This window comes from Capra hircus, chromosome 10 (assembly GCF_001704415.2).
Source record: "Capra hircus breed San Clemente chromosome 10, ASM170441v1, whole genome shotgun sequence".
Classification (NCBI taxonomy): domain Eukaryota; kingdom Metazoa; phylum Chordata; class Mammalia; order Artiodactyla; family Bovidae; genus Capra; species Capra hircus.
The window spans coordinates 79,691,759-79,718,749 of NC_030817.1; the positions used below are offsets into that span (position 1 = coordinate 79,691,759).

General features: G+C 48.8%; 1 protein-coding gene across 3 annotated transcripts in view; it reads right to left on the minus strand.

Moving 5' to 3' along the window:
• The window catches only part of SLC7A8 (solute carrier family 7 member 8), a 52,640-nt gene continuing 26,436 nt past the window's right edge, over window positions 788–26,991 (minus strand). For 2 of the 3 annotated variants that reach the window (XM_005685251.3, XM_005685250.3), the window contains exons 5-12: window positions 14,998–15,123; window positions 13,249–13,402; window positions 12,503–12,626; window positions 10,516–10,619; window positions 7,208–7,304; window positions 5,277–5,426; window positions 3,360–3,537; window positions 788–2,881 (exon numbers count right to left, since the gene is read on the minus strand). In XM_005685251.3, coding sequence (XP_005685308.1) covers window positions 2,727–2,881; window positions 3,360–3,537; window positions 5,277–5,426; window positions 7,208–7,304; window positions 10,516–10,619; window positions 12,503–12,626; window positions 13,249–13,402; window positions 14,998–15,123 — 1,088 coding nt within the window. In that variant the 3' untranslated portion in view covers window positions 788–2,726. Of the gene's footprint in view, window positions 2,882–3,359; window positions 3,538–5,276; window positions 5,427–7,207; window positions 7,305–10,515; window positions 10,620–12,502; window positions 12,627–13,248; window positions 13,403–14,997; window positions 15,124–26,991 lie in introns of those variants that run through there. The other variant, XM_013966877.2, reaches the window with a different exon arrangement.

The window sequence follows — 26,991 nt, forward strand, 5'->3', positions numbered from 1 at the left end:
ACCTCGACTGCTTCCTCCTCTTTCCTGGTCCCTCAGTCCTCCTCTTCTACCTGGGTGGCTGAGTGAACCCCACCTCACCTCCCAGTCCCTCCCATCAGACCTCTGGCATCCACCACTGGGGGGTGTTTCTCCACAGGCTGAGACTGTTCCTTTCTGATGCTTTTCCCTTTGCTGACTGGGCCTTAGGGGACCACCCCTGCCTCCACCTCCCTCCACTCAGCTTGGCGCTGTCTGTCCCTCGCCATTTCCACGTTAGGTAGGGATGAGGTTCTTCTTCCCAGATAGTTTGCTGGCTGTCAGCACAATACGGGCTTCCCGGGTGGTGCTAGTGGTAAAGAACCTGCCTGCCAGTGCAAGAGAGGTAACAGACGTGATTTCCATCTCTGGGTCAGGAAGACCCCCTGCAGGTGGGCATGACAACCCATTCCAGTATTCTTGCCTGGAGGACCCCATGGACAGAAGAGCCTCAAAGGCTACAGTTCATGGGGTTGCAAAGAGTCAGAGACGACTGAAGTGACTTGGCACGCATGAACAGCACAATACATTAGTGGGAACAATAATACTCAGACTTCACGCAAGTATGGAGTTTTTGGTTCAAAATGAGAGGGAGCTGTTTGAATGTGCCAGCACTGGGCCCCAGGACACATCAAAGCTATGGAATGCAAGGGCCTTTAGGAATGCCATCCTGGGAGGAACCTGGTAAACAAAGACCTCCCTCCTGACAGAGACAGGAAGTGCCTGGCCACTGTCTTGGAAGGTCATTGAATTATCAACACCACCAACTTCATTTCCATTTAAAATTTTATTACATCAACAAAAAAGAAAACAAAAAACCCTCACAAAACAAAATTCTAAAACCTAAACAAACTCAAAGACAGAAGACTATTATCCAGGTATAACTAAAACCCTCCCTGAAGGGGAGAAAAAACCCAAAAACCCCAAAGAAATAGAAATGCCAGCTTCAAAAATATTTATCCAAAAAGTAAGGCATCCACTTTACAAAAAAAAAAAAACAAACAATAATTGGAGGAGGTTGGAGGAATGACAAGAGGGAACAAGAGGATGGTCCCCTGACCCTCCAGGGGCCAGCCACAGTCCACTTGGAGTCCACTCAGAAGGGACCACAACTTGGAGCAAACCTGTATCTCACTGATGCAGGCTCAGGCAGGCCGGGTGAGGAGCCAGAGGCCAATTAGGCCAGAAGGGCTCCCCAGGTATTCCAGTTGCAGCAAACAGTATGAGGAGTTGGGGGGAGGGGGACTTCTGCCTGGGATAAAAGAATCCCAGTCCTTAGCACAACAGATGGCAAACAGTACCTTCTCTGGAGCATGGGGAATGGCAGCCCTGCCTGCAGGACAGGATAGCTCCAAGTCCGCAAACCACAGAGAAAGGGCTTTTCCGAGCCCTCCACAGTGACATTTTGCGATGGCCCTCTCATCCTGACCTGGAGGTTGTCCAGACAGGACCTTGATGGCAGCAGGAGGAGGGACGGATGATCTGAGGTGGGGGAGGAACTGGCCTTCAGAATATACTTTCTCCCCAGTTTTCTACATGATGGGCTAGGCACCTCTGGGGAGATGGGGAAAGCTCTCTCCCTGGGAAGGCTTGTCATACCAGGTCTGACTGAAGCAGGGGTATTTTTAGGTTCCAGTTCTTGGATGGGAGGTGACTTAAGGCTGATTTGGCTCAACTTTAGGCATGAAGGGCTTCGGGAGCCTTCACAACATCAGTGCTGAAGCTAAGGTCCAGAGAAGAGGAAAAGGGCAGGATCAGGGTGCCAAAGGGCAGGATGGGGGTGCTGGCATTGCTGGCTGCCTGGGGCTGTGTGGGGGCATTGCTGCGGCGGGTCACAGGGTGGTGGGCTTCTTCCCGTAGAGGTGGGAGGGAAGAGGACTGGAGCTGCTTTGTGATTAGGAGAGAAATGTCCACTACATTGATAATAAGCAACATTCTGGCTTCAGGAAGCTTTGGCACCAAGTTGGAGGGAGGATACAGGGGCAGAGGCAGGGCTGGGTTTCTGCAATCTGAGCCTTTCCCAATCTGTTCCACAGGCCTGGCTGGGGGAGGGGGAGAAGGCAGTTCTCCAGCCCATCGGTCCTCAGCTCAGTGGGGACGTGCTGTCCTGAGGAGCCTCACTTTGCACAGGGGGCCCAGGCCAGGGTGGCCAGGAGCCGTGGGGCAGAGGGAAGCATCACCTCTGATTTCTTGGGTCCCTAGTGAAGGGAGGGGGCCTTGGGTCTCTCCAGCTGACCTTTCATGGTGACAGATTTGGTTGAGTCTGTCCCTCCCAAGTGACTCACAGTTGCTGCCACTTCTCTTGGAGCTGAGGCCTCCCTTGGGCTCAGGAATGGGGAGGGAAGGCAGTACTGAACTCAGGTTCCTGAGGAAGCGACTGAGGATGTGGACCCCAGAGGGAGGGCTGTGGAGGGCACCCCTGGCAGCTCCTCTAACAGCCGGAGCTTGGGCAGCTCAGGGGAGGGGGGCAGTCCAGGAAGGGAGAGGTGGCTTTAGACACAGGCCTTGGGGGTAAGAGGAGGCTAGATCTTTGGGTACAAATGTCAGTATCTTTGTTTATAGTTTCTCACCACCCATACCCAGGTCTTGTGCCTGCTTGACAGAGGCAGAGGTGTATGTGAGTTTGTGAGCGAGTGTGGGTGTTTGGGGGACCTGGGCAGAGGGCAGAAAGGGAGAGGAGGAAGGAGGCAGCTGAGAGGGGAGGGTGGTCCTCAGGGCCCCACTGCGTCCTTGTCCTTGGAGGCAGGGGGCTGGCAGATGGGCTGCTGCTGCTCCATGTTCTGGTTCCTATCCTTCATCTTCAGGTCCTCGGCCTCCTTGGGGTACACAACTACACACATCTTCTGACTCACCAGGGTCAGCAACTCTGTAGGAGGAGGCCACACAGAAGGCAAGTCAGTGCTGAGCATCCCACCAAGCCAACCAACCAGGCCAAGGCCCTTCCTGCTCTCCTGCCTCAGCATCTGGCCTCAGCTAGGCTCCTCTAGGAGACTCTCCAGGAGATGGCCGCCTTGACTGCCTCCTCCATTTCTGGGACACCTATTTGCTGGCTGCTCCTCCTCATCAAGGCCCCAGGCTCACTGACCACCAATTCTGGGGTCTCCACCCAGCCCATGGCAGCCTCTCCAGGATGGCCACACTCTGGCAGGCCTAAGGTCTGCGTGGAAATGCCCAGAGTTCTCCTCTCCTCAGAGGTCTCTGAGCAGAGACCTTTCCTGTGGCGACCCTTTCTCCAGTGCTCTGTAGACAGCCTCCTGCTCCTGGTGGGGCTCTCTAGCCAGACCAGTGACCACTCAACTCCAGACCAGGGGCCCTCTGGCTGCCCATAATGTTCAGCAACTCACCAATGAACTTATTGAAACACCTGGGCTTGTGCTGCCAGTAAATACCCAGGAAGTAGACCGGCACCCCTGTCACCATGATGGCCAGGCCGATGCCACACACCACGGGCTCTGACCACAGGCTGAAGACCAGCAGGAAAGCCCAGAACAGCAAGTAGATGATGGGGAACAGCAGGCTGACCTGTGGATCAGAGTTGCTGTTACCTGTGTGGACCCTGTGGCCCCCAAGATCAGAACATCTTCCCTCTTCTTCCCAAAGGGAAGCATTTGGAGGGCAAAACTGGGCTTCACTCAGCTCTGTGGCTCCCCGACCCTGAGCCTTGACAGAGCAAGTGCTATGTCGAGAGATGTTGGTGAACGTGGGCAGTGGGACAGTAAGAGGAGTGTGGGGGCCTAGGGAGGGGACAATCCTCACTGTCGTCCCAGGAGGGATCAAACAAGGCTTCTTCATGCAGCTGCATGCCTGCAGCAGTCAGAGAAGCCCGTGGGGGTTGACGAACTTGCTGGTATATTGCTCTATGTCTGCTGAGGGCTGAAGGTGAAGGAGAGCAGAAGAAATGAATGAGGGCAAGAAGGAAACTTCCTGTCAACCAGACCCCTACCCTCTCCCAGCTGGCAGGGTGTGGGAAGTGTCCCTCCTCTCACCAGAGTCAGTTCCAATTTCTTTTCAGCAATTTGAAAGATAAACCTTAAGCCATTTGAGCAGATAAACCTAAGACCCAAGAAATCAAGAAAGCTAGTGTGGTATGAGGCAGCCCGGGGCCTTGTTTACTTCAGGAAGGAGCAAACTTTACAGGCCCAACATCCTCTTGTTGACCACAGGTGGGAAGTCCCCCATAGTCTTTCTCAAGGTTCTAGACTTACTGCCTTTCTCCTCCTTGTCCTCTCCTCTCGGAGGGTACGCAAGTGGTAAGGAGATGGCATTATTCTGCTTCCTCTTCCCTCTAGCACACTTTCTAAGCATGGCAGGAGAGTGGCAATGGAAAACAGAGATGTGAAGAGCATCTAGTCTCCCTGCGTTTCCAGAACGTGTGTTAGTCGCTCAGTTGTGTCTGACTGTTTGTGACCCCATGGACTATGGGGTAGCCCGCCAGGCTCCTTGGTCCATGGGATTCTCCAGGGAAGAATATTGGAGTGGGTTGATGTGCACTCCTCCAAGGGATCCTCTTGACCCAGGGATTGAACCTGGATCTCCCGCATTACAGGGAGATTTTTTTACTGCCTGAGCCACCAGGGAAGTTCATTTCCAGAACAGGATTGTTCAAATAGCTCAGGGATATACCCTCTTCTAATTTGCAGGAGAACGTATAGCATTCTAGCATATGTTGTTCTGAGCAATCCCATTTATTCCTATCACAAAATTATTTCTTATAAATCAAGAGATTTACCAGGCATCCTACAGCTATAGTAGTCTAAAAAGGGAGGATCATGGAGTACTGAAGTGGACTGGGAAACTTCAAGAAAGAGAGGTTCTTGAGGATGGAAAATGGTTAAAATTTGGAGAGGCAGATGGGAGAAGGAAATTCATTCCGGGATGAGATGGAAAGACTGAATGAGTAAAGCCAGTTACGTGGAGGGACAAGGCGGAGACTAGTCAGATTAGAAGGTCCAGGAAAAGTCAGCTGACTTTTTAAAGACTTAGAGCCACAGGAAACAAAGGAATGACACGATGGAAACAGTGACATGATGGAAGTTATCAGGTCGTGGAACCTATTCCTCTAGCTGCAGTTCGCTCTGGTCCCATGGAGAATGGAAATGCCTGCCCCCTTTACACATGGCCTTTGCTTCCCAAAGGGTCTCCCACTATCGTGGAGATGATGAGGCTTGGTCAGCAGTGAGAACAAGGTGATTTAAAAGAATCTGAGCTCAGCTAGAAGCAGTGGAGGAGGGGGAGGGGGCCCCACAGGGAGGTTCTAGCACCTTAATGGGGCGATTGATGTCCGGCTTCTTCCAGCGAAGAACTATCTGTCCAGCAACTGTGACGCCATAGAAGAGGTAGTTGATGAAGCCCACGTAGTTGATGAGCGTGTATATGTCGCTGGTGACAAGCATCAGCAGAGTGGAGATGCACTGGGGGGTGTGGAAGAAGCTCATCAGTAATCAGAAAGGCACTGGGAGACCACAGATAAGCTGTTTACTGGTGGCAGGCTGCTCCCCTGCCTCTAGGCAGACAACGCCATTCCACAGTGGGATCTCTCAAAATGGAGACTTTATAGCTTCTCCTAGAAACCCAGGTCATTGCTAACAGCTTCATCACCAGGAAGTTCTTTCTTACTGCAGGAGTGATAATCAAAACATTTAACCACAGGTACAACATGGGCACTAACCACTCAGAGCAGATGCTGGCTGTATACACCTGGACTGGCAAGGCTGGTGGCACGCAGCTCTATGCCACTCTGGGCTCATTTATATTTCTTCCTTAGTTGAAGCTCAAGCTAATTTTGTCTTTTATCCCTTAGGGAAGACTGTTAACTGCAGATTAAGGTTTATTCTTGCCCTCATCCTCTTTTCCTGGTTGAGTCATCTAATTTATTTTTCTTTCTTCCTTTTTTTTTTTTTTAATGTCATAAACAGTTATATAGCACTTCCTAAGTGTCAGGCTCTAGTTTTAGCATTCTGCAAATATTAACTCATGTAACCCTCATGACATCCTTCTGAAGTTTTCTTGACAGAGTTCACTTTCCAACTTCAAAATTATCTCAGGGGATCTCTCAGAAGCATATTCTTTCCCTCTGCTAATTTGTTAAGGCCAACAGAAGGCTCAGTTCTCCTGTAAGATCTGATGGTGAAAATAAGAAGAATTTAAGGGATGAAAAAGCCAGATTCTTACGGTAGTTGCCTTGTAGTCATAAAGAAAAGAAAGAAAGTGAAGTCGCTCAGTCACATCCGACTCTTTGCGACTCCATGGACTGTAACCTACCAGGTTCCTCTGTCCGTGGAATTTTCCAGGCAAGAATACTGGAGTGAGTTGCCATCATAAGCCTGCACCAATGGCACAAACTAAAAAAAAGCTTGTGGCTTACTGGGAGCACTGAGCCTTCTCCAGCTGCCTTTCACCACTAACCAATCAAGACGACCTTCTTCCTGTATCGGAACGTTCTGAAATTTCCCCTAATGTACAGTGAATGCCCTTGACTCTTGAGAGTTCTGCTCTCTGATCTAACTGCTTCTCTGTTAGACCAAAGTCATTTTTGATATTTTAGTTGGGATCCAGCAGGAAAAACAAAAAACCAAAGACTCACTGGGGATGTCTTTCTCCTTCTGTATGCTCTATATAAATGATTCTACTCTGGTGTAATTAATTCCGCCTCCATTTACCAGATAACCCCCTTGTTTCCTTTTCTCCACTTTCAGTTTACCAGTCTTCCCTTCTGATTTTTCTTATTTGGTGTGACACCAGATTTATTTCAGTGGTGTTTCCCCAGAGACTGGCAGAACCTCCTCGGGCAAGAAGGTCGAAGGGGAAGGGTGGGAGTGTGCTGTGATCAGCCAGGAGCAGAGGCCCAAAGCTGCAACCCTGCGGGTCACAGGGGCAGGAGGAGCCAAGGAAAAAAGCTTCTTTGTGAGCTTGTAGAATCTGGAAGCAGCTCCTTCAGTCTGACTCAAAAGGATGGAAGAATGAGATGAGCCGGCCTGGGAGCCTTAAGGCATTTCAGGACTTAGGCTCCTTCCTTGCTATATCTCTTGATATTAATCAGGCCCATGTATACCATTTGCTAGATTATCAGAGGCCCCAAGAAACCTAGGAGGACAAGGGTAATAGCAGCACATGTGGGAAGTATGAACTCCCAGTTCAAAATAGCACGAAGGGGGAGGGTGTGTATAGGGCTGGCAGAGGGAGGGACCCTTACTGTGAAGAGCAAGGCTGGGATGGGGGTGCAGCGCTTCACATGGATCATGGCCAACACGCTGGGAAGGTGGCCCTCCCTGGCTCCGGCAAAGAACAGCCTGGCAGAGAGAAAAGCAGGTCAGCCTGGACCATCCAAGGCTCCCTCCCTAGCCCAGCTCCCTCTTCCATGTCCACCTCTGCCCATACAGGAGCATCTCCACTCCAGCCAGGTACTTCTCGTGCACACCTTCCAGCCCACTAGTCAAAGGACCCACGTTCACAAATGCAGGTGCAGGCAAACCAGAGGCAGTCAGTGGATATGTGGATGGATTCAGGGGTGTGGAGACCTTGAGTGTGGTCTGGGGTTCCTGATGACGTGCTGTTACTCTGAGAGTCTCTCACAAAGCTTGGAGAGCTGTAGGAGTAGTCCCTCTCCTTTGCTTAATGCCTTAATCCCTTAAAAAATGTACCTCCCCCCCTCAGAGGATATAGGTTCTTTGGGGCATGGGGAATAAACTGTGCATGAAAACATATATCTTGGTCAAGAAGTAGTTGCCCTTGTGGGGGTTGGGGAATGGATTTGGATGAGGAAGGGACACATGAGAACTTGGCGGCGGGGATATGTGGAAATGTTCTATATCATCGTGTTTTGGGTGCTAGTTATATGGTTGTCTACAACCGTCAAAACTCATCAGTCTGAGCACTTATGATCTGGTATGTAAATTATACCTGAAAATTTATATCCTTAAGCCACTTATTCTAATCCCAAAAAACCATCCTAAAGAAATGCATACAGTTAGTAAAAGGAGTACATACAAAGATATTGTAAAATAAAAAAGATTGAAAAAAAATAGACAAGAAACTCAAATTTTTTTTTTTTCCTGCACTGTACCGTAGTTTATAGGCTCTTAGTTCCTTGACCGAGATTGAACATTGGGCCCTTCGCAATGAAAGCATGGAGTTCTAACCACTTAACTTCCAAGAAACTCGCCCAAAATTATTTTTTAAGTTTAAAATAATGATAATTTTTCTGTCTGAGATACTTGTAGACTCATATGCAGTTGTAAGAAACAATGTGACCTTACGTAGACTTCACCCAAAACTCTCCCATTGGCAATATACTACAAAACTATACTATAGTATCATGACTTGGATATTGATGTTTACAAATTATTTTTTAAAAGAGAGATTTTAGGGAGTTCCTTGGTGGGCCAGTGGTTAAGAATCTGCCTTCCAATGCAGGGAACACAGGTTTGATCCCTGGTTGGGGAATTAAGATCCCACATGCTGTGGGGCAACCAGCCCACACACAGCTAGAGAAGCCTGTTCGATGCAGCAAGACCCAGCACAGCCAGGATAAAAAGAGAGAGAAATTTTAATGTAAAGAGCAGCCCTTCTTCCTCTTTCCTCTCCCAAGAAAAAAGAGAATACTGTAAGCTGTTAGGAGTTATTTACATATTAGCAGAAATTAGACCACTTTTTCTTTTTTCTATGATTTTGGAGGGAAAGGATCAGCTAAGGGGTGAGAGGAAGGGGATGTGATGGGGGGGACAGAATGGCACAGAGTCAGCACGCTGGGTGGTCTGGAGAGAACTGTCACTTTGTCATTTGGGTATGGGGGAGAGTGGGGCTATCAGCAGCAGCTCCTGAGGAGTGTGAGGGTTGATTATGGTCCCAAGTACCCATATGCACACCATCGTTGCCACCATCAGCAACCTCGCCCATTTCAGTTTCATGCAGCTACATGGCATTGCCTCTGCAGGGCAGCCTCATGCACCCAGCGGGGCCCCAGGCGCTCTGTGGGCCTCACCATGCACATAACCAGGGTCCCACGTTCATCTCTCTCCTCTACATGCAGCCGGGACCAAGCGAGTTGACAGGTCCAACAGCACTGGCAAGTCAAGTTCACAAGAGACAATCGATGCCTGGCGAGCCAACCACGGAGCAGACAGGACATTAAGCATGACACACGCATACACACGCCCACTCCTCAGGAAGAATCATCCTCTCCCTTCCCCCAACACAAAGGAATAAGAGAGAGAAGGAGGGAGTGGGGGAAGGAACTGGAAGGATGAGCGGAGGAGGCCTGCTGGGTGAGCTGTGCCTCTGACTCCAAGGCTGAGCACACCGGGCCACCGCCTCCGCATGCACACACAGCCGGACTACATGCACGCAGACCGCTGCTCAGCCTGCCCGAGGGACAAACCCCACTCTAAAGCAACTGGAGCCAGTCACTCTGCTCCAGTAGATCCCAGAGAGCCTCATGGGTCACTGATCTTCCACCGCTCGCCCTCGGCTGGGGCCTCCAGGTGGCCACTGCTCCTGTGTAACACGCACATGAGGTTGCTGTGGGTGAGTGCTGGAGGGTCCTGAGGTGCAGGGAACACCCACACTCCCTCTTCCCTGCCCTGCCCTCTTCCCTTCCCTGTCCTGAAAACATGACACTTGTTTGTCATTTCATGGGAACTCTGCCCTATTGTGACTGGTGGCTTGGGACGCAGTTGAACTCAGGGGCTCACTGCTTGTGAGGACTATGTCCTTGGGGGAGGGGGGGCTTCCTAAGAACCCTGGGAGGACTCTCTGAGCCACAGCAATGGAAATCATCCATTATCTGCTGGGCTCAACCACCCATTCTGGAGACAACAAGATGGGACATCAAAGAGGGGGCCAGATGTCCGGGTGTGCGGAGGTGGGGGCTGGGAACTCCTGGGTCCACTCACACCTTGGGCTTCCCTGAGAGTTTGGGGTGAGAGATATGATATGGCTTGGACAAATGTTTCCCTTTCGTTCTTCCCCAGTTGTCTCACTTCACACCCCTACCTGAGTCTCATGGTGGCCACAAAAGGGCCTCCCACAACTGCCTGTCTGTTCAACAGGGAGGAGCCTGCACCCTCAGGGCACTCAGAGATGAGCCAGTTTCACCTGCAGTCTGGACCCAGGACTTTCACGGGAGGTCAGCCCAGAGGCCCTGGGCATGGGTCCCTCCTGGTCCCTTTCAGAGTGGGGTTCCTTTCCAGCCAGCATGGCCTGTTTCTAGGCAAGTGGAAAAGGGACTCCGAGGCTGCAGGCAAGACGCTGTCCTGCTGCTGACAAGCACACAGCCTGGGCCTCCTCAGCCCTCTGCTCCTCTGGACATGAGGTGGGAAGGCTGGTGCTTCTTGCCACCACATGTAAAGCCACACATGTCGTGCGTCACCACATGAGCAGCACAGGCTCCTCCGCCAGGCGCCCGCACAGAGCCCCGTTGATGGAGACAAGCCCCCCACAAATACACAGCAATATGCACAGCAGAGGGGTCCCTGGCCCTGCAAGGGCCTGGAAGGCACTCACCGGGAGGAGGTGAAGAGGGACCCATTGACTCCTCCAAATGTAGACAGGGCGACAGAAATGGGCATGATCCAGGCCATGACCCCCAAGAGTTTCTCTCCAAAAGTCTGAGAGGGAAAGCAAGAGGGTGAGTAGAGCTCACAGCCTTCCACATGCATGTCACTACTGAGAAGGCTCCCTCCCAAACCCACCCCTGCTGAGCCTCTTGGGTTAAAGTCCTGGGAAGGAGGGACAACGGAGTCCGTATCCTGGCCCCTCGTGCACCCCCAGTTCCCTTGGTGATGACTACACAGTGGGGAGTCAGTAATGTTTGGGACGAATAACGAACAAGACTCTGTGTGGTGGTGATAAAAATAATAAACATTTGTTATCCTTGCTGTATGGATAAGGAAACTGAGGCACAAAGCAACTAAGTAGTTTGCCTAAGATCACACACCCAGAAAGTGGAGGGTGAGGACCGGAAGCCAGCTGTGTGAGTCCAGGCCTCGCGTACAAGGTACACTAGTGAGCCAGGAGGGCCGGGGTTCAAATCATAGCCTAGCATTTAGGAGCTATGAGATCTTGAGCAAAGTTCTTAATTTTTGAGCCTCAGCTTTTCCATCTGTAAAACAGAAATAAATCTTAATTCACAGAAAGAGAAGATATTGGGCGGGGGGTGGTATGATAAGAACAAACCACTATGTAGGCTAAGAAAGAAAAGGTGGTGAAGCTATACACTAGTCTTCATGTCTTGAAAGGATATAAAATGTTGGGGAGCAGCTTTTTCCACCTTCTCTGAGCCAAGGACATACCTGAGTCACAGCATTTGCATTTATATGTAACTTATAGCACTTTTGGGGGAGGCGTTGTTTAGAAGAGCTGTCTTGTTGGGGAGGGTTGGATGCCTGTGAATGGACAGTGCAGGGCCTCTTTCTTTATGGTCTTTGGAGATGAGACGTGTGGTAACAGTGGCGGGGTGGGGCTGTGGTCCAGGTGAAGCCACATGAGGGAACCACGTGGTTCCCAGGTCTCTCCCAGGTAACAAGGACCACAATGCCTTGGACCTGCGAGATCTCTTTCCCCGAAGAACACAAGCTGCACACGCTTTTTCCCTGATGAGGGAAGGAGTCAGGTTGTCCAGGTGTGGTTATACAGGCAGAGGGAAATGGCATGTGTTGTGCAAGATGGTGACTTTCTGAGGAGGAACCCATCTCCTTTATACAATCATCGCATATACAGTTTAAAGTGCCCTCCGTCAGGAGTTAGCTCTTCCCAGGTGGCTCAGTGGTAAAGAATCGGCTTGCCAAGGAGACTCAGGAGATGCTGGTTCAATCAACCCATTCCTGTGTTCTTATCTAGGAAGTCCCGTGGACAGGGGAGCCTGGTGGGCTGCTGTCCATAGGATTGAAAGGGTCAGACACGACTTGGTGACTAAACTACCACCACAGATCAGGGGTTGGCAAACTTGTCTGTCAAGGGGCAGATAGTAAATATTTTGATTGTTCCTGGACACCTGAAGATGTGGCTTCTGCCCTGAGGACTTGAGACTGCCAAACCCGCAAAGTCATGGATCAGGGGAAAGTGAGTGGGACTAAACCAGTGAAGCTATGTCACCGTTCCTGATTTGAGGGCATATGAGAGTTTTTGCTTTTAAATTTTTATTGGAGTATAGTTGATTTACAATGTGGTATTAGTTTTGAGGGCATGTAAGTTTGATTTCTATCCTTTTTTTAAGTTGAAGTATAGTTGACTTACTGTTTCAGGCAAAGCAACTCAGTGATATATATATATATATATATATAATATATATATTGATATATATATATAAAAATTATATATATATATGTAGCTTCCTTTTCAAATTCTTTTCCATTATAGGTTAGTACATGATATTGAATGTATTTCCCTGTGCTATACAGTAGGTCCTTATTCTTTAACTATTTTAAATGTAGTAGTGCATCTCTGTTAGTCCCTATTCCTAATTTATCCCTCCTTGAGTTTAATTTCTTACCACAGCGACTGCATTTGATGCCAGCAGCTCCTGGGGGGACATTGCAGTGATGTAAGCCACATTGGCAAAGACATACACAAATGTGACCAGTGGGATGGAGATGAAGATGGCCCTGGGAAGGTTCCTGTAGAGGGAGAAGGGGTGAGAGGGGGCAGGTCTGGCACCTGGGACCACTTGCCTAGTCAGGGGTTCTGGGGAGTGCCTTCTGTCTCTCTGCAGGAAGCTGAACTTGCAGACTTCTGTGATGTTCCCTCTACTTGGGGGGTGGATTTTGTCTCTATGTGGGGAGGACAGTTGAAAGGAAATAAGACAGCTTAGGCTGGAAATACACTCCACACTGTTTATCTCCACAATGCACTCCCCCCACCCCCCATAATTCCTACACCTCAAGACAAAGACCTGTCTGTTGCAAGACAGGTGAGTAAGATGCCTGGAATTCTCAGGGCATATTTCATTCTCTAAGGCAGTGGGGTTATCTCAGCATCACTTTCAGCTTGTAATCTGCTCCAGGGTAGTCAATGGATTGTTTTTCTCCTGCAGGGTGAGTAACAAATGGTCTAAGTTCCTGGAAAATGAACCATTTCTTCAGGCTGAACCATTTTGAATGGTTCAAAATGAACCATTTCTCCAGGTCATGGTCAGAAGGGGGCTATCGGGAGAAGTGGGCACTAGGCACCTGGCTCCCTCTTTCCAGTGGCAGGTGCCTTGGATATTGAAGGGGGAGGGGGAGAGCTGTTGTAACTCACTTGTAGGGATCGACAAGCTCCTCAGTCACGTAATTTAGAAAGTTCCAGCCTCCATAGGCAAAGGAGCCCTGAAGGAAAGCCAGTGCGATGAGGCCGATGTCAGGTTCTTGGAAATTATCAAATGCGTTCTTTGGTTCCAGCCAGAAGTACTGTCCTGTGGACACACGGACAGGAGGCTGCTCAGAGAGACACATGTCAGAGCCCGGCAGCCCCAGGTCCCTGGTCTCCAATGAACCCCACATATTGGTGAAGAGGGGCCAAAAGTGGGCCGAGAAGTTCAGGACCCCCCAGAACATGATAATGATGAGTCCAAATAGGGGCTCAGGTCCAAAGCACAGCTCTGAATGTTCCTTTTTCAAAAGGCAAAGTTCCTTGGAAGGAAAGCCTGGGAGAGGTTACTGGGCAGGGCAGGGTAAATGGAGTTGGCTCACTGCGACTCAGCGATGCAGGAGTGGAGTCACTGGCAGTCTTCTGACTACCCTCCCTCAGATTCAAGTTTGTACATTTTCATGCAGAAGCAGCAAGAACAACAGACACTCAAACATAAGCTTCTGTGATGCTGTTAGCTCAAGCTTGCTGTGCTTTCTTTGTCAATATCCTCCTGTCTCTTCCTAGGGTGTGTGTTTGGTCTATCTTTTCATGGAATAGATCTCCTGAAGACGGGGAATCTTCAGTGGACAGCTTTCCAATTGCCTTCTTAGCCCTCAGCACAGTATCCTGTACACACGGGGTCCTCAGGAAAGGCTGCTGACTAAGACTGTAGTGAGATACAGAGTAGCTGACCATACTTTATATCTTCACCCATAATCGAGCATTTAGACAGGAAATAATGAGATGAGAGTGATCGGGAGAAGGCAGTGAGATCAGATTAGGAGAGCCTAATATCTTTGAAAAGACAGCCCAGCGATTTCTTTAAGTCTCTACTCTTGAAAATAATACCACCTGCTAAAGAAATGAATCCAAAGGATGAAAATAATTAGGTCCATTATAGAGCTGAACCTTAACTCTATTTTCCTGGAATCAAAATCCAGACACACCATACCACCTCCAGGGCTTGTGGGCAGGTGGGAGGTCCCCCTGTTTGTCATCTGACTTTCTCTAGGAGGTAGTGACACTAGGCAAAGGCTAGTGCTGCCATGGGAACCATGGAAACCAAATACAGACTCGGGCTTGGAAAGGGCCAATCCAATGGGGAATGTTGGCAGGGGCCCCAGGAATGTAGAGCTCTCTCGTGTGGAGCTGAGCAATTTCTGAAATGTGTAAAAATCTCCTCTGTCTCCCATTTTAAGATACAGACAAGATAAAATATAAGATACAAAAAGCCTCCCTGGAGCTGGGACAAACAGCAGTGTTTAGAAATATGGAATCTTCATCTGCCTGTGCTAGAACCATGGGGTCAGCAAGGGAGGAGAGAATTTGGCACCCCAGGGGGTGCTCAGCTCCCAACCATCCTGGGGAAATTGGTTTCTTGTCCCCTTTGTCAAGCAAGTGAATAAGAAAAGTCATTCAAGGACTTCCCTAGTTGCATTGGGAGTTAAGGCTCCCAATGCAGCGGGGCCCAGTTCAATCCCTACTCTCGGAAAACTAGATCCCGCATGCCACAACTAAGACTTGGCACTGCCAAATGAATAAATAGTAATAACACATACAAAAAGGATAGAATTGGGACATCTCAGGTTGTGCACACATCCAAAGACAGTGCGAGGGGGTGTGTACATGCAAGGGTTGGCACGTTCTGATGATACCCACCTTTGCAGATCTGTACAACTCCCATGATGATGATCAGGCCCAGGGCCAGGAGCTTGCCAGCTGTGAAGATGTCTTGAACCCGGGTGGCCCACCGCACACTGGAGCAGTTGACCCATGTGAGGAGCACTGCAATGACAGACCCCCAAACATATCCTCAGGGCCATGAGGAGACTACCGGATCCGTCTGGACAGAAGCAGCAACCTTCCTCAGTCCTGATGATGGAACTGTAATAGGTGAGCCAAAAATGCCACAGGCTCATCACCAGCATCTGAAACTTTGGTGGGGTTAGTAGGTGGGGTTCCAAGTGGAGACTGCGTGCCACAAATTAGAGCTTGGTCAGAACACGTCCTGCTCAGGCTTAGAAGTCAGAAGTGAGGGTGGAAGTGTGGGCACTGACTTTGGGGAAAAAAATCAGCCTCTAATCCGGGCATGAATGTGGGCTCAAGATATTGTGTGCTCAAGAGGAGCCCTAAGCAGCTGGTAGAATCCTGGATGTCGTCTTCCTAAACCTGATTTTAGGGTAACAAAGTATAGAGGAATCTTTTGTTACTCAGCTTTTTCAAGTTCTGGTTTACATTTAGTAAAGTTCATTTTTTTAAGTGTACAGTTTGATGAGATTTGACAAATGTATTCAGTTGTTTAGTCACTTCGACACCCTCTGTATAGAATATTTCCAACACCCCTAAAAGTCCTTTTTTATATTGTGCTCCTTTGAGGTCAGCCCCTTTCCCTTACCTCTGGAAACCACCAATTTAATTTCTGTCCCAAAAGTTTCGCCTTTTCCACAATGTCACATAAATGGAATCATACAATATGCAGCCTTTTGTGTCTGGCTTATTTCTCTTAAAATGGTGGTTCTGAGGTCCATGCATGTTGCTGTATATATTAATAGTCCCGTTCTATTGTCAAGCAACATTCCATTACATGAATGTATTAGTGTTCTATTCAATAGGCAATGGACATTTGGGTGCCTCCCAGTTTGGGGCTATTATAAATAAAGCTGCTATAAGCACCTGCATAGAAGTTTTTGAGTGGATCATAGAGGTCTTTTTTTTTTTTTTCCCATAGAGGTCTTTGAGGGGAGTTTTCATTTCTTTTAAGTAAATTTCCAGGGATGGGATTTTGGGTCATATGGTGAATGTAGTTTGACTTTGTATGAAATAACCAAACTGTTTTCCAAAGTGGTTATATCATTTTGATACATCCTTGGCAGCATTTGGTATTGTCAGCTTCAAAAGTCTGACCATTTTTAAAGAGTGTGTAGTGACATTTCATTGAGGTTTTGATTTGCATTCATTCCCCTAGAGACTAATGCTATTGAGCATGTTTTCATGTTTATTTGCCACCATCCCCATATCTTCTTTGGTGGCATGGGGGGCTAGGAGTCACAAGGATCCCATAGAAACACTAACAGCATGGACCCTCCAAGGGCTGGCCGAGAGCTCAAAAGCTAAGTGATAGGATGGTTTTACTGCAACACTCCCTAAGCAACTTAGGGGAGCACAGGGGCTGTGTAACCCAGCTTCCTGATGGTTATGAAGTACTTGAGAATATGAGAAAAAAATTAAAATCCCCTTGTTTCCCCTGCCCCTGAAACAGATACCAGGATGTGCCCTCAACCTTCCAGGGCACAAGCCATACTTGTAGTGAGACTCTGTCTTCTTAAGCCTCTAATCAGGCCTCTGACTTTACTTGAACAGCTGACCAAGTTCTATCAACACCTTCTCCTGAAATTGTCCTTTTACTTTCCAAGTATTTTCCAACCTTACTTGATTCTGAGAACATCTCCTCGGGGTAAGGACCTGACATGATTATCCATCTGTAACCTCCCTCCCTGTGCTGTTTCTACCTGGGAGCCTCCTCATCTTTCAGGATCCAGCTCAAATGTCACCTGCACCGTGAGTCTCTATTATTTTATTTATTCCTAACAAGGTGCCTGCCAGGTAAGATGTATCAGCTGCATTTTGTAGACAAGGAACAAAGTTCACTCCCCCTTTCTACTCCCAGACCACTTTGTTAATAAGGCTGGCACTTATTTCTTTGTATTACAGTTGTCTCTTTTTTTTTCTGTGTCTCCTTGTAGAAGGGCAGGACTATGACTTTTTCATATTTTTAACCCCAGGGCATATCATTTGTCATTGTTTAATCGCTAAGTCGTGTCCGACTCTTTTTTGACCCCATAGATTGTAGCCTGCCAGGCTCCTCTGTCTGTGGGATTCTCCAGGCAAGAATACTGGAGTGGGTTGCCATTTCCTTCTCCAGGGGATCTTCCCAACCCAGGGATCAAACCCAAGTCTCCTGCGTTAACAGGCAGATTCTTTACCACTGAGACACCAGGGAAGCCAGGGCATATCCTTGGTGCCTGCATATAGTAGGTGCTCAACAAATACTTAATACTTGAATAAAGAAAATGCCACACTTCATCAATCCTCCAGTCTCACCTCAGTCTACACATTCTACAGTGGGCACCGATCTCCCCAGCTCTCCAGGAACCTTCTCAGTTGGTTTCACAGTATCAAAACAGCAGCAGGAAGCATAACTTCAAGGGCAGGAACTCTTGATTCCTAGTGGAGGAGCTTTTATCCAAGATGGTGTCATATGAGAATCAAAACATGTTTTCAGAGGAAGGATTTCATGTGCCCAAACTAGGAGAACATTTTGTAAATGTTCCAGATGGGCTGAGATGTCCTGATATATACACATTATCTTGCTCAATTCAGTAAGGATTTCAGGATCACATGCCTGGTAACAAGTAATTAGGCCTGTAATCTCAACTCCTCCCCAGGCCGTTAGGTACAAGGCTGGGCCCCTGGGCCCCTGGAGTTCAAGCAGATACAAACAATAATGACTAAAGGATAAAGGAGACTGATGTATGAAAGGAAGATTAGGAAACAAAACCCTTGTGACTCCAGGAGAGGTAAGGATTACAGAATGAGGAACCAGATCATGATGTCATCATGCAGAGATCATCCTTGCCAAGGGGAGGAGAGGGCAAAATGTGGTCACCTCCCCACGTGCCAGCTTAACCGGGCAGCCAGAAAGGCTTCTTCACAGTGTTCCTGGGGACATCGAGAAGTTTGAAGGAAAGGACAATTTGTCAAGTTAACTTACTGTGCGTGTCTTCTGTCCTTCCTAAGCCTACCCCCACAAGAACCCAGCCTTTAACTAATCTTTAACCTCTAGCCTTTTCAGGGATCTTTCAGACATAATAGGGACTTCCCTGGGCTTCCCTGGTGGCTCAGACACTAAAACGTCTGCCTGCAATGTGGGAGACCTGGGTTTGATCCCTGGGTCGGGAAGATCCCCTGGAGAAGGAAATGGCAACCCACTTCAGTACTCTTGCCTGGAAAATTCCATGGACAGAGGAGCCTTGTAAACCACAGTCCATGGGGTTGCAAAGAGTCGGGCACGACTGAGCGACATCACTTCCCTGGTGGCTCAGACGGTAAAGCGTCTGCCTGCAATGCGGCAGACTCAGGTTTGATCCCTGGGTCTGGAAGATCCTCTGGAGAAGGAAATGGCAACCCACTCCAGTACACTTGCCTGGAAAATTCCATGGACAGAGGAGCCTTGTAGACCACAGTCCATGGGGTTGCAAATAGTCAGACACAACTGAGCGACTTCACTCACTCACTCAGACAAAATAGAGAAATCTTGAGAATAGGGTGGGGGAGATAGGCTGCCTGTGACACTAATTTCCTTGGACAATGGCTGCACACCCCCTCCACCCTGTCTGACCCTTGGCCCTACAGGCGATCACAGCATGTGACTGAGGGGAGAGAAGGTACTTTCAGTCTCCTGGTACCCCAGGTTAGCCTCCCTCACAGCAGGCTGAAACCTGAGCTTCCATCCCAAGAGGAAAGGTCAGTGAGGAAAGGCAACACTTGGCAAGACCCTGCCTTCCTCAGGCATCCTGTCTCTGTCTGTCTATACCCAGAGCCCTTTCTGTTGCTGAGGGCTATGTCCCCACTCTCTTCCCAGCCAGATCTCGAGTTCTGCATGCTTGAGATACAGTGACCTCAGGGAGGACACATGTAGATGGGGATGAGGGGAAATTGCAGCTTGAGATGTGAGAGTCTCCATCCATCCATCCATCCATCCACCCAACCATCATCTACAAAGAACCTTACTAGATACCCTGGTGGGGGGAATTATAAATAAGACACAAGTCCCTTCCTCTCTTTAGGAAGTTCACACTGTAAGAGGGGAGATGGCTGAGCTAAAAGATCACAAAGCAATATGACGACAATAGAGCTCTTCACAGAAGCTTGGCAGGCATCCACATGGAGCCCCTAGGTCAGCCCAAGGAAATCAGAGATGCTTCCTTTTTCTTTTGGCCAAGCCCCACAGCTTGTGGGATTTTAGTTTCCCCCAATCAGGAATCAAACCCAGACCCTCGAAAATGAGAACTCAGAGTCCTAACCACTGGACTGCCAAGGAATTCCCCAGAGATGCTTCTTATAAGTGAGGAAGATCCTAGCATTAGAGAGAATTTTTATAATGTGGGGCTAGCTGGACAAAATAAACAGGAAGACATAAGATGGGTTCTTGTGCATTGTAATTTGACTGTGTGGAGGGTTGCTGCTTCTCTAGAGGGCCCCATGGAATCCCAGATTTCTCTGTATTTCTTGGGCACCTTCTCCTCTTTTTCTTTTGTTTCCTGACTTTTTTAAAAAAAGACATGGTGAAAGGTTATCAAGAAGATGAGACTTCAAGAAGATGCTGAAGTCAGGGGTTGGTTACTTAATCTGCCCCGTTCGAAAACCTTAATGTCAAGGTAATGGGAGAGAGACAAAAAAATGAGGCAGGCAGGAGGAGGGGACTCAGAACCCAGTAATCTCTTACCCTGCCCAGAACCCAGGGCCTGGTAACTGCCATGTAGGTGGGAAAGCGGAGCTCAATGCTTTGTGCCCTGGGAAAGCTGCAGGATCAGCAGAGGCAGAAGCCTTGTCAGACCCACGACAGTACCTGGGCCAATCTGGAACATCCACCGTGAAGAGGGTAGGTAAGCTCCTGCTCCCTAAGAGAAGGTATCCCTCACCCCAGGCCAGTCCTGATCCTCACACTGATCGCCTCACCCCAGGCCAGCCCTGATGCTCACACTCTGATCCCTGGGGAGTCACAAAGCCTCTGGTTCACTTCTCTCCATGACAAGACACCAGAACTCATTGGGCCTGTGGTGGGCAGACACACTACCTCAAAGGTATCAACTTTCTAATCTTGTGAATGTTGCCTTACAAAAGGAATTTCACAAATGTGATTAAGTATCTGCAGGTGGGGAGATGATCCTGGATTATCTGAGGGGGCCCCGCCTCCTTATAACAGGGAGACAGGAAGTTCAGAGTTACAAAAAGAGATGTGATAATGGAAAACGGAAGTCAGAGACAGAGAAAGGCTTGAGTGCTCACTTTGGCAGCACACACATTAAAATTGTAATGGCCAGAGAAGATGAGCATGGCTCCTGTGCAAGGATGACAAGCAAATCCATGAAACATTCCATATTTTTATAGAAAACAAATTTATGGTTGTCACAGGAGAAAGTGGGGAGAGGGATAAACTCGGATTTGGGATTAGCACAGTACTATATGTAAAATAAACAAGTTCCTATTGTATAGTCCAAGGAACTGCATTCAGTATCTTTTAATAAACTATAATGGAAAAGAATCTAAAGAAGAAAATCTGTAACTAAATCACTTTGCTGTATACCAGAAACACAATACTATAAATTAACTATATATATGTCAGTTAAGAAAAAAAGAGAGAGAAGGAGAGATTTAAAGATGATATGCTTCTGGCTTTGAAGATGCAAAAGGGGCCACGAGCCTAAGAATACAGAAGCTGGGAAAGGTGAGGAAACAGTTCTCCCCAGAGCCTTCAGTGGGGCCTCAGCCTTGGACACCTTGAGTTTAGGACTTCTGACCTCTAGAACTGCAAGGCGACTCATCTGCGTGGTTTTAAGCCACTAAGCTTACGGTAATTTGTTACAGCAGTAATAGGAAATGAATGCAGGGCCAGACACCACAGAGAAAGACAAGGATGCAGGGGCAGGGCCGTCGTGAGGCAGCACACGCCAGGGCTCCAAAGGAGTGCCTGTCACAGGCCTCGTAGGACACCAGTTGGAGGGAGGGGGGAGCACCGGGAGCAGGCAGCGAAAGTGAGGTCACCAATGGGCTGACCTGGTTGGCGAACTTCCACGTCACATGCACCACATGATGGCATCTCAGCTCTTCCACAGGCCCAGATGCTATAGCTGGAGGGTCACCACCTTCTCTTTCTCCCCTGGGTAATTCAATACAGTAGTAAACAGGCTCGCTCTAGGGTAACTCTAGCTGCACACTTCCTCTCAGAAAGATTCAGGGCAAAAGACTCCTCAGAGTTCTCCTTCATCAATCCTGGCTTCTTCCCCAGCCTCCTCCATGGTCCATACAGCAACAGGCCCATGTGCACAACCCAGACACACAGACACAGAGCCCCAAGAGTTACAAACCTCTTTCGAGGCCAGTGGAGTGCTGAGATGTTCACAGACATGAGTCCTTTGTTCTCTGTCCCCAGAGTTTGGTTGGTCTCCTAACTTTACGGACCAGAGGCTACAATCAAAGGCCATAAAAGATGTCCCAATGGAGAGCCAAGAGATGCTCAGGAGTCCAGAGTCTAAGTTCATTTTTCCCGGCAGAAGGGAAAGGGTGGCCCCACTGTGTGCTATCTTGAAGTGGACAACGCCTCCGCTCTGCAGCTTCCCCAGGCAGAGTCCACCCCAACTGACTCAGGGAGTTGAGGTGCACAAGATCCAAGGGTTACAAAAGTTGGAAGGAAAGAATAGGAACAACATTTGGGAGACAATTTTACCTTAAATTAAATACATTATAGACTACCGGTAAAAGAAGCAATTTAAAATCAATCTCTCTAGTGCATTTTGAAACAGAACATCCGTGAATCTTTAACATAAATAAATAAATCTTCCTTCAGAAAATCCTCTAAGGATGAATTAGGGGATTGTGGGGCTGGTCTTAAGTCCCGAAGACCATCACAGAGCCAGGGCTGTGACTTTATCCCTCTTCCCCTCAGCTCTATCCAGCAACACCTTGCAGGGAGAAGACCACACAGGTTTCTGGTGTCTCTGTCAAGTACAGATCAAGCCAGTAGGGCTCAGAGCAGCTTGTGTAAGGAGTGAAATGGAGCAGTGGGGCTGGGGTTGAGCAGGTCTGAGGAACAGAGGCAGAGATGGCTCCCTCAGAGGGACATGGCAGCCTGGGCAAACTAAGAATCAGACAACATAGAACTTGAAGAACCCAATGGCCGTGATGCCCAATGTGGTCACTTACTCTCTGGACAAGCCAGTCAAGCTCTTTGAGCCTCCTTTCCCTATCTGTAAAATGGAAAGAAGCGTGGTCCATTTTAATGCCACGAGGATGCTCTATGACCTGTGTATGACTGTACAAAAGGTTACATGGTTATCCTTGTTGTTCATAAGCTAAGAAACTGGAACTCAAAAAGAGGGCATGCTTTGCTCAGGATAATGCTGACAATTGGCAGTAAAGCAGAGAAGATAGGAAAGGGAATGGTTTGGAGGGTTCTGGAGCCACCATATCACACATCAGGACCTACCCTGCAAAGCTGCATTGCTTCTCCCTTCTTGCTTCTTCCTCTATCCCTGATCCTTTGCCTCCATTTCTCACGTTTCAACCTTTTTCTCAGCAGGATGCTCACCCACAAATCACCTGCTCTGGGGTCCTTCAACCCAAGCTGTCTGGAAGAGTGGGCACAAAGGTGGAGTAGGGGGCTACGGGAGTGGTAAACATAAGGTCAAGGCACTGCACAAGGAGCCCAGATGTTCAAGCTTGTCCATATACCTTGGTTGGACCACCCATTCTGTACAGGAAGGACTGTCCTACAGAAAGCAAGGAATGCTGCTGCAGCTGCAGCTGCTCTACCCATCAGGCCCAGAAAAGAAGGAAACTTCCCTGTTCTTCTGCAGCCAACAGTGCACACACAGCCATTAACAACACTCTGATGGCTAGGGTGACCCTGAGATTCTGTAACAGTCTGACGCACAGTAGGTGTTAATATGTACTGAATAGAGGATGGCTAGATGGACAAATCTATTCAGAAAATACTGAGGGTGCACAGGGCCACTGTGCTTCTCTAGAGAGTAAACATCAGGGTTTTTACATCAGGGGACAACCCCATGAAGCAGGGTGGGCAAGTACTGCTGATGCTAGACAGAGATGGGGTAGGGTACATAACACGGCTGTTTCTCCTGCCCCCCAAAAGCTCACAAAGCACAAGCTATCCCCACCATGACCACTGGATGACTGTCTGTAGGACCTCCTTTGCTTTTGGACACAGGATTCTGGCTTCTTGCTCAGCTGGGCAGGCAATGGGTCATTTTGCATCTTTAGCAGAGGGCTAATGAGTACTTTCTCACATGGATCCCCAAAGCACTCTCGTTCCTTTAGTCAAGCCAGCTTCTGCTCTATGAACCACACTGCTCTGGTCTGATGGGTGAAAGTCAGGAAGAAGCCATTTGGCCAGGGGTTGGGCTGACTGTTATAAAAGCAGTGCTGAGAACGACACAGTTGGGGCTCACTTATAGACAGGTCTTGGTGCTGAAGGGAGAAGCCTGTACCCTACTACCCAGAGGCGTGGTTTCAACCTCAGCGGCAGTCAGAGAGACCCAGAACCTCATCTTATATGTGGGGGAAGTAATATTCTAGCTAATTAGTGCCAAACACAGGACTACCCCCTGGGGTCCCCGTCCCTCCAATTCCCAGTTGCTTATTCTGCCGCTGCACCGGCCTTTCTAGAATCACATGCACATCATTCTTCTCCTCCCATGCCTACATTCTCTCTCCCTTGCTCCTGTCAGTGGTACCCACGGCCACTAGGGGCTCTGGGTCTGTCACCTGAAGATGCTGGCCAAGTTGCTTTCTGGGCAGCAGGAAGTAAGATGCCAGCGTGAGAAAGGGAGACACTAGGATGGCTGTTCCTCAGAAACCAGCGGTTTTGTGTTTGCCGGTCCCCCAGGGCTTCGGAAAATTACTTCCCACAAGCAGACTTTCTTTTCTGCCTTGTGTTCCCTCCTCTGGTCCCCTATCAATGTCACATTACATTTCTCTCCAACTCTGGGACCTTCACTTGGATTTCTTGGTATTGCTGGCTCATTCTTTCCTCAAGAGTGAGCTAGAGGCAGCTTAGCAGGGTTTGTTTTCCTTTAGCATTTCCAGAACCTGGGCTCTCTTTGTCTTTTCAGATAAGAGAAAGCAGGCAGTAAAAACACCCAGCGTGGCCAAAGTCCAGAAAGACAGGTGGTGAAGGAGAGAGGGAAAGATCATGAGAGACACAGCGGGGATGAAGAAGGAGGGGGAACGAAACACGTCATTACTAGTGAGAGAGAGACCATGCGTGGGTGAGCAAGATTGAGAGGAGCAGAATACAGAAAGAAGGTCAGGACAGAAAAAAGAAAGATGGAATGTACTAAAGCAGGCAGCTGCAGAAAGGGAAGCTAGTGACGCCACTTGGTAGAAATCAGAACGCCCTGTTCCCCTCCAGAGCTTCAAAGTAAGCACCTTTCTGGGATGGAGCTCCCTAGCCCTCTGATGCAGCGGTAAATTTCACCTGGGTCATGGGCCTGCCAGAAGCGCTGATTTCTTAGCCTCACCTTTTGCTGGAGCATGCAGCCTCCTGCCATGTACTGGCCTGCTCCCCAACTCCCTCCCTCTGGACCAGGAGCAAAAGGGGTAAGGTGATGCCCCTCCGACAGGTCCTCAGGGTGGTGCCCCAAGGCAGCGAGCTCAATGCCTGCCGCCGTGGGTGTGGCTCCGCTCCGCTCTGTGATAGGCTGGACCCAGCTCCTTAGATGGGACTGGGCACGTGTTTCTAATCGTGGAAAAGCTGCTTCGCTTGGCCTGCCTTACTTCAGCCGTTTCCAGATCCAAGGAGGTAACCAAGGCCGGCTGCCGGAAGGCACTGACAGGCGAAGAAAACACCGCAGCCCTGTTTGAGCTCTAAGGCACCCGACCCCGAGACTCGGATAAGATTCCAGCTCAGCCCACACAGGCCTGCCTATCTTTCCTCCTCACGGACCTCAGAGAGGAAATTGAGGTAGGAGTAGGGAGACACATAGCCAGCTCTCTGAAATCCTGGGCTCACCCAGAGTCAAGACATTTTTCATACGGGCTCAGGAGCTATTATAAAATCTCACGTCTCTCCTACGTACCACAAAGGCTGGTATTATCACAGGAGTGAAGGACCAGTGAAAGACAAAAACGAGAAAAGCAAGCAATAACGTCAAATGCAGTTCTTTCCTATCAACAAAGCTTTGATTCCAGCTCTGGTAAGATGCATACTGGGGCTTTGAAATAGATCTTGCCCACTACGCTACAGCACGTTTTCCCTTCTCCAGCTCTTTTCACCTTGAAGCACTGGCATCATTTTGGAAATCTCAGAAGCCCCTCTAAGGACAGATGTGCTGAGCCTGTGGCAGGGCTTCTCACCGCCGAGGACAAACAAGCAGCGGAGGAGGGGTGCACCCCTGTGCTGGAGCTTGTGGACATCCTGATTCACACAGCTCTTCCTGGACACTTCCAGCTGAGCTCCTGCCCATGCTGCCCCACCCCCATCCCTTCCTTTCCTGGCTCCCTCTTATCCTTCCCTCTTATTCTTATCCCTCCCTGCCAGTTGTTGGACCTGAAGTTTCTGCTGAATCACCATCTAGTACTTAGTTGAGCCAAGAAACCCAAACACCCAGCTCAGCAGTTTGCAAGAGCTGAGTAATTCTTCAGCGTTAGCTAAACATGGCTCCTGAACTGGGGTGGGGGAGAAGAGAAAAACAGAAGACACAGGGAAAGCAGGGGAGACAGAACACACTGTGCTATGCTACCTGGAGGAGCCCCGTTTAAGTCCTACCCATTAAAGAATACACAGAAGAACCATGAGAAAAAGGTCTTCATGATGCAGATAACCACAATGGTGTAGTCACTCAGCTAGAGCCAGACATACTGGAGTGTGAAGTCAAGTGGGCCTTAGGGAGAATTATATGAACAAAGATAGTGGAGGTCATGGAATTCCGGCTGAGCTACTTAAAATCCTAAAAGTTGCCGCACTCAATATGTCAGCAAATTTGGAAAACTCAGCAATGGCCTCAGGATTGGAAAAGGTCAGTTTTCATTCCAATCCCAAAGAAGGGCAACGCCAGAGAAAGTTGAAACTACTGTACAATTGCGCTGATTTCACATGCTAGCAAGGTAATTCTCAAAATCCTCCAAGCTAGGCTTCAGCTGTACCTGAACTGAAAACTTACAAATGTACAAACTGGGTTTAGAAAAGGCAGATGAACATCTACTTCTGCTTCATTGACTACAAGAAACCTTTTCATTGTGTGGATCACAACAAATTGTGGAAAATTCTTAAAGGGATAGGAATACCAGACCACCTTACCTGTCTCCTGAGAAACCCATATGTAGGTCAGGAAACAACAGGTAGAACCGGACATGGAAGAACTGACTGGTTCAAAATTGGGAAAGGAGTACATCAAGGCTGTATATTGTCATCCTGCTTATTTAACTTATATGCAGGTGTGTGTATGCATGCGTGCTAAGTCACCTCAGTCGTGTACAACACTTTGTGACCCTATGGGCTATAGCCCACCAGGCTCCTCTGTTCATGGGATTCTCTAGGCAAGAATACTGGCGTGGGTTGCCATGGCCTCCTGCAGGAGATCTTCCCAACCTAGGGATCGAACCTGAGTCTCCTGCTGCTTCTCCATTGCAGGTGGATTCTTTACTATTGAGCCACAGAGGAAGCCCTTATATGCACGTACATCATGCAAAATGCCAGACTGAATGAATCACAAGCTGGGATCAAGATTGCCAGGAGAAATATCAAGAGCCTCAGATATGCAGATGATACCACTAATGGCAGAAGTGAAGAGGAACTAAAGAGCCTCTTAATGAGGGTGAAAAAGGAGAGTGAAAAAGCTGGCTTAAAACTCAACA